The 6465-nt window shown below is 27.4% G+C and overlaps 1 protein-coding gene across 2 annotated transcripts; it reads left to right on the top strand.

The window, feature by feature from the left end:
* Positions 1–873: 873 nt before the first annotated feature.
* LOC148204287 (uncharacterized) lies at positions 874–3591 on the top strand. Of its 2 annotated transcripts, none has more exons than XM_088108066.1 (5): positions 874–1078; positions 1226–1378; positions 1516–1876; positions 1998–2155; positions 3242–3591. In XM_088108066.1, the coding sequence occupies exons 2-5, from the start codon at positions 1292–1294 to the stop codon at positions 3503–3505; spliced, it is 870 nt and encodes a 289-aa protein (XP_087964192.1). In that variant the 5' UTR covers positions 874–1078; positions 1226–1291; the 3' UTR covers positions 3506–3591. The 2 variants fall into 2 exon arrangements, with proteins under 2 accessions (XP_087964192.1, XP_087964193.1); XM_088108067.1 differs by having other exon boundaries at positions 874–1141.
* The last annotated feature ends 2874 nt before the right edge of the window (positions 3592–6465 follow it).

The raw sequence follows: 6465 nt of genomic DNA, 5'->3' as shown, positions 1-6465 counted from the left end.
TATATATTTTTCGTTTAGTTTAATACAAAGAAATTAGTATACTTTAATATAAACACTGTTTATTATAACTTAAGAAAACAAATTAATTATATATAATAAATTTTCTATTTAAAAAAATTATTTTAGTAGAGAAGGGAAAATTAAAAAAAAAATGCATGCGACCATTCAAATTTTATTTGGCATGGTTTTATTTTGTTTCTTTGACAACCATAGTTCACACCAGGGCGACATAATAAAAAATAGTAATAATGACTATTTAACACCCAAATTTATTCGTGTGAAGAAAAGTTTTTATTTTGAAAAAATAATAATAGTTGTAAAATTTGCAATGCAATATTTTTACAATTAATTTCAAATTAAATAAAATTAATTAAAAATAATAATAAAACAAAATACAGATTAATTAGGAATTAAAAAAATGTATGACGGAAATAAAATAAATTAAAGAATTTTCGTTTATTATACTTTGTATGTGTTATTCTATGCACTTCCACATATTTCTGCTCAACGGATTCCAAAAATCTGTTAAAGAAAAAATTATTTAATAAATTTTGAAATTTATTAAAGAGTTTTCAAAGATTTTAACAAATTATTGAAAAAAAAATTATTAAAAAATTTTAAAATCTAATATTGAAGAAAAAAATGTTGAACTGATTTTGAAATATGTTGAAATACGAAAAAGATATAGGATTTTTTGAATTGCGAAATAATTTTGGAATTTTCAAAAGATATGAGGGTGCAGAGATAAATGTGTGGAGGTGCAGGAGAAATACTCATGTGGCGGGGTTGTGGTTTGGGTTACGAGTGGGCTGGATCGAAAAGCCCAATTAGCCAGCGAAATAGGGGTCGAGGCATTCACCAGCAGAAGGTATCACTCGTTCTTCTCCTCCGTTCTCTTCCTCCCTAGTCTTTCTTTCCTTTTCTTATTCTTTCAAACCCAAAACCCTCCGGCAGCTATAGGAGGTTGGGCGGCCAAGGGCGAGCGGTAGGGCATTGAATGCTGCTGGTAACGGTGGGTGAGTGAATCGGAGTTAAGGCGTGGGGGTTTTCGTTTTGGAGGCGCTAGGAGGAATTCTAGGTGGGTGAATGCGGGTTTCCGTTTAAGTCTCGGTGGTGATGATTTCTATAATTGATACAAAATGTTAAGTTGGATTCTAATACATGATCAGTGTTATCAGATTTCTTGCTATATCACTGAATCTGCAACTAACGAGATCTTTTACAGGGACGCGTCTTATATCTCTTTATACCGTAACTTACCCTTCCATTATACAATCAATTCTGTTTCTTCATGGGAACTATTCAAACCTTCGTTCATTTATTAGCATGGGTTTCTATTACATGGTCGCCTGGAATTGCTCATTCACTTTCACCTCTGGTTAGTAAAAAAAACCCTTTCTTTATAAATGATCTTCCCTTGTCTTTGATGAAATAGAAATTGATGGCACAACCTTGCAGCATTATGATATGTTTTATTTTCTTTTAATTTTGTCAAATGATTTCTTGCATTTTCAGGTTATGGATTCCGAAAAATTTTCTCCCATGAATAAATTTCTGATGCAGTCCTATTATGACAGACACACCAATTTACACAATTCCGATTTCGAAAACTTTGTGTCTCAAGAAGTCACTTCTAGCTTGTGTGAAGTGCTTCCAGATAATCATGATCTTGTTTGGAGATTGTCAGATATAAAGCGCAATCTTACGGGTGAAGGTTCCCATCGTAGTGTGTCGACAGTGATCAAATTTCAAAGCCAACATTTAAAGTCTCTGTCTGAATTGTTGAGCCACTCATGTGAACTCATAATTATTGAAAGACTTCCTTCCGGAGTTTTTGCTGACCCATTTGAGTTACAACATCTTGTTCATCGTGGTGGTAAATACTCTATCTACATTTGTTATTCATATTTGTACAGAAAAATGTAAAAGAATTTCATATTTGTAATTTTAGGATTGTCAATTTGTTTCTTTTGAGTTAGTTACACTTTGTATTGCAGTGTTCAGTGACATAGCTGTCTTTGGTGATACAAATTTGGAGCTACCTTCATTTTTGTCCAATCGTTCTGTTGTTGAAATTCACTTAGTTGTAGACCCAAATATATTTCAAAAGCCAACTGATATCAAGACTGAGCTTCCCTTGCATGCTCGATATCAAGTAAGACTGTTATGTTTCAGTTACTTTACCACATTCATCTAAGCTTGTCTTTGAAATCTAATGTTCTACAAAAACAGTAGCAAATTACGAAGGAATTGTCAGTTTATCACCATGATAATTGCTTCAACTAGACATCCAAATGATAATTATAAACAAGTTGAAGCAACATCACCTAGGCTAATTACTTTTTATTTACCACCGATTCTTAAATTGTAATACTATGCTAATAACACTAATTTGTTCCTCTGCAAATAAAACGAATGTGGCTTTAAAAAAATACTATAGCAGTACGAGGATCGTTATCAACTTCTAAATTTCTCCCTTCTTGTTTGAAATTTACTCGAGTTCTGTTAGTTTGAGTATGAGACGACCAAAAAAAGGAGGAATGAGACTGCATATTTAGTTATAGTCACAAAACTTTACTTAACATAAGAGAATATATTGGAAAGCAAATGTGAGAGGTGTATTAGTAACATTTGTCATACTAGTGTTATTACATGTCATTTAGCAGGGTACACTATAGAATATGACACTGCCTTTGAAAGGTTTTTTGATAGGAGATTTTACGAAAATTTAGTACTAATGAAATGTGAATAAGTCCATATAAGAGGTCAAGACATCATTTTCAATAAAAAATCTTAAGACAATAAGTCTGTGGATCATTTTACTTATATATTAGTCATTTTATTCACTTTTACATAACGTGAAACTTTCAACTTACCTTGAGTTCTTAACAATGTCTCTCTTTAAGTGTGAGTCGGAACATCTTTCCCTCGAGTACGAGTGTCTTAGTAATAAACTCTTAAAACTTTTAGGATTTTTCACCTACTTTATACTTTTAGAATGAACCATCAGCTCTGGTATTATTGTAAGATATTTTGATAGGAGATTATGAGGGTATCAATAAGGGGTGAAGCAACCCATGTAAGAGACCAAGACACAATTTTCAATCAAAAACTTTCAGACAATAGATTTGTATGTTTTATATATATATACTGGTTATCTTATTTTGCCAAACATAAAACTTCCTACTCACATTGAATTCTTTAAGAGTCTGAACTAAATCATTTCTCTCTCTTTTTGCAGTCTCTAAATGAAACTGGGTACTCAACAGTTGAATTTGGTGCACCGGATATGTTAGTTCGTTGTAGCACAAAGGACAAGGTGGAAAATCACTATTGCTTCTTCCAATTGGAAAAAGGTGATGCTAATGTCTACGACAGTCATATTGTTTGGAGAATACCTTCTGGCATAAATAAGCATGTTGGTCTTGTTTCTACGGTTACATTTACTGCAGCTTTGTTATCAACTCTTACAATTGTTGTTGCATCGTTATATTATTTCAAATAAATGGTTGAAAAAAGATTTAAGAACATCGTGACAATATTGATTTAAATTAAAGAAGAAAAGTCTGAGAGGAATTTTAGCATTGGAAAGGGGCAGGATGATCCAAATTTAAGCATACAATGGATAAAACAATTAATAACAAATATTAAAAATATGAAATTATAATATAGTTGACTAAAAACAATTAATAACAAATATTAAAAAATATGACATTATAACATAGTTCCTTAAATGTATCATGTATATATATTTAGAGATGGCAATCTGTTTTTGAGAATAATATTGTTTAAATTTCTCTTTGTTTTAATGAGAATCTTCGTATTGACTGAATATAACCACATATATGAGTAATATTATTTTTTTCAATTGAGTGATATTATTTTTTTCAATTGAATATAAGAACAGAAATAACTCTATACATATATGTTCCGTGCTGGTGTTCATACTTTGTATTCCATAGTTTTTTTAAGTAATATATATTAACATTAATATGGGTATGAGAATGAGACTTAATATGGTTCTTTTTCTCATACTCAGGTTGATGATGATATATATTTATCCTTGTTTTGTTTTTGTTTAAATTAAATTGTTTATTAATATATATATATATATATATATATATATATATATATATATATAAGATATTTTTCATTCTTTTTATCTTGAATGAGAATTTGTCGCACTCCACCATGTAAATTACTAATTGGAACAATCACATTGTTTCGACTCTTTATGTTGCTCTGTTGATATTTCACTAAATCATATAAAATTGAACTAAGAGTACAATGAAATAAAATAAAAGATAACCTCTATTTGTACATCCATGGGTGATTTAGAATTACACTTTTAAATCAAATTTAACTCCATTTTAATCTATATTTTATTTTACAATCTTCTAAAAATTTGTTAGTTTGTTTCAATGATACATTAAGTTCAGCTTAAGTTGGATTCCTAAGGCTATGTGAATTTTGTCAAAATCTAAAATTAAACTCAGAATTTTTGTCAAAATCTAATATATAATTTTATATGACTTAAGGGTTAATTACAGAGAATTTGAATATATTTTTCTGTTATAACTTTTTGACACACCTTTTCTAAAAAAAAAAATTTAATTTATTATTTCATAATTATACAATTTCATAATTTTCTAATTTTTTGATTTTAAAATTTTAAAAATTATAATTTCATAAGTTTATACATTTATAGTTTTATAAAATAGTAAAACTATAAAATTATAAAAATTGACTTTAAATATTTGTATTTTTTTATTCAGATATATAGTTTTTACTGTCGATAAATTTTGATATATATTAACTTCACCTAAGTGTTATAACATAATTGATTTGAATTTTTAGGCTTTATGTGTGTAGTTGGATGAACTGATTATCACACCTACATTTTGGTATGAGTTGGGTCAAATTTAATAATCACCCCACATCCCATAAATACTCTTTTCTAATTGTCCTCTTTTGAATGAATGAAAGAGACAAAACTGTCCCTACAACGTTATACAAACCAAAATTCAAACTGTACTACTAGTTGAGGTATTTATACTAATATTTTAATTTTTCATATAGTAATAAATTCATAGATGTGAAATGATAAAAGAGATGTGTTTTTAGTTTTTGATTATTAGATTTGTAATAAGGTTCTTTCAATAAATTTGGTGATGATTGATTTATTGTTTTATAATTTTTAAATTTATAAATGACATATTAAGTTTTTGTTTAGAAGAGTAAATTCAAAATTTTGTTTGGATTAAGGATAAAAATAATAGAGAGGGACTACTCTTTATTTTGTGTGGTTTTAATGTAAATTATGTTTTTAAAATGTCGTCAATTTAGAGTAATGTTAGGGATGCATATGAGATTGTTGTTGAAATTACTTTTTAAAGAGTATGTAAATGTGATTATATTAATTTTTAGAATAATAATGTGAATGTTGACATTTGTACATATAAATTGATTTTAATTCCTTATTTTGATAAAGTAATATTATATTTTATTTTTACCTCAACTTGAACATGTATTTATTGAAACTTTATCTCTTTTGTTATCAATTTATATGATTTTTCTTTTTTTTGGTTAATGAAAATGAGAATGTGCCTAATTATACTTTGAACGATATTAATGTTCTTTCTCAAAAAGTTGTTAAAAAACTTTACTCTTTTAATATGAAATGTGTGGATTGGGGAATTTAATCTAGTTGGATATTGTTTCTCCACCCAAACCTTTGGTTCTTTAAAAGTTATATGATAATTTATCTATTGATTTGCAGATTTTAAAAAGGGGTTATATTCTAAGTGTTTTTTGTATGGAAACAATATTGAATTTTTTCACATTTGTTCTTTCATTGTTTAACTGTTAGAAGTTTGCGAGAATGATTGAAAGATTTTTTTTCAATATTTTTAGTTTTTTTGTCTATATTTAATTGTTTGGTTTATGAAGTCTCGTTATAGTTATTTGTTTGAAGTAATTAAAGTAACTCTCGTTACTATGATTATATAGATTATTTGAAACATGAAAAGTTTTAATAAATTTCATGTTCAAATTACTTTTACTTATACTATTTTCAAATTAAATAATTAGTGCATATGACTAATAATAATTTTAAAAATCATATGATTAATATAATCTTTGATTTTTTTTTTAAATTTTCAACATTGAAACTAAGAAGTGTATAGTATCTTTATTTACAAGATAATATAACAAATTTTACTTACTAATTAGTTTAAGATGAATATTAATGATGCAACTAGAAATTATCATATTGGTATTTTTAGAAAAAGTTGTGATAAACATGTAAGTAGTTTTTTTAGTTTTTTTTTTACGAGTGTACATTTCTATTAGTGTTTGATTTTTATGGATGACATTTTTTTATCAACAAGTAATTTATTGGAGTATTAAAGTTTCTCATGGTGTTTTACAAGAAAGTATTGGGTTGATTACTTAGTTAATTTTACT

This window comes from Vigna umbellata, chromosome 2, assembly GCF_029865625.1.
Source record: "Vigna umbellata cultivar VRB3 chromosome 2, Vumbellata_1.0, whole genome shotgun sequence".
NCBI classification, from domain to species: domain Eukaryota; kingdom Viridiplantae; phylum Streptophyta; class Magnoliopsida; order Fabales; family Fabaceae; genus Vigna; species Vigna umbellata.
Note: the sequence above shows the minus strand (reverse complement) of the source record. Positions and strands in the feature narration are given on the sequence as shown.

What these genes read in the sequence shown, in the direction of transcription:
- LOC148204287 (XM_088108066.1), top strand. Translation starts at nt 1,292, where the DNA reads ATGGGAACTATTCAAACCTTCGTTCATTTATTAGCATGGGTTTCTATT. An exon ending in ACATCTTGTTCATCGTGGTG is followed by an intron (nt 1,877 to 1,997) that starts GTAAATACTCTA and finishes TTTGTATTGCAG; the next exon opens with TGTTCAGTGACATAGCTGTC. An exon ending in CCTTGCATGCTCGATATCAA is followed by an intron (nt 2,156 to 3,241) that starts GTAAGACTGTTA and finishes CTCTTTTTGCAG; the next exon opens with TCTCTAAATGAAACTGGGTA.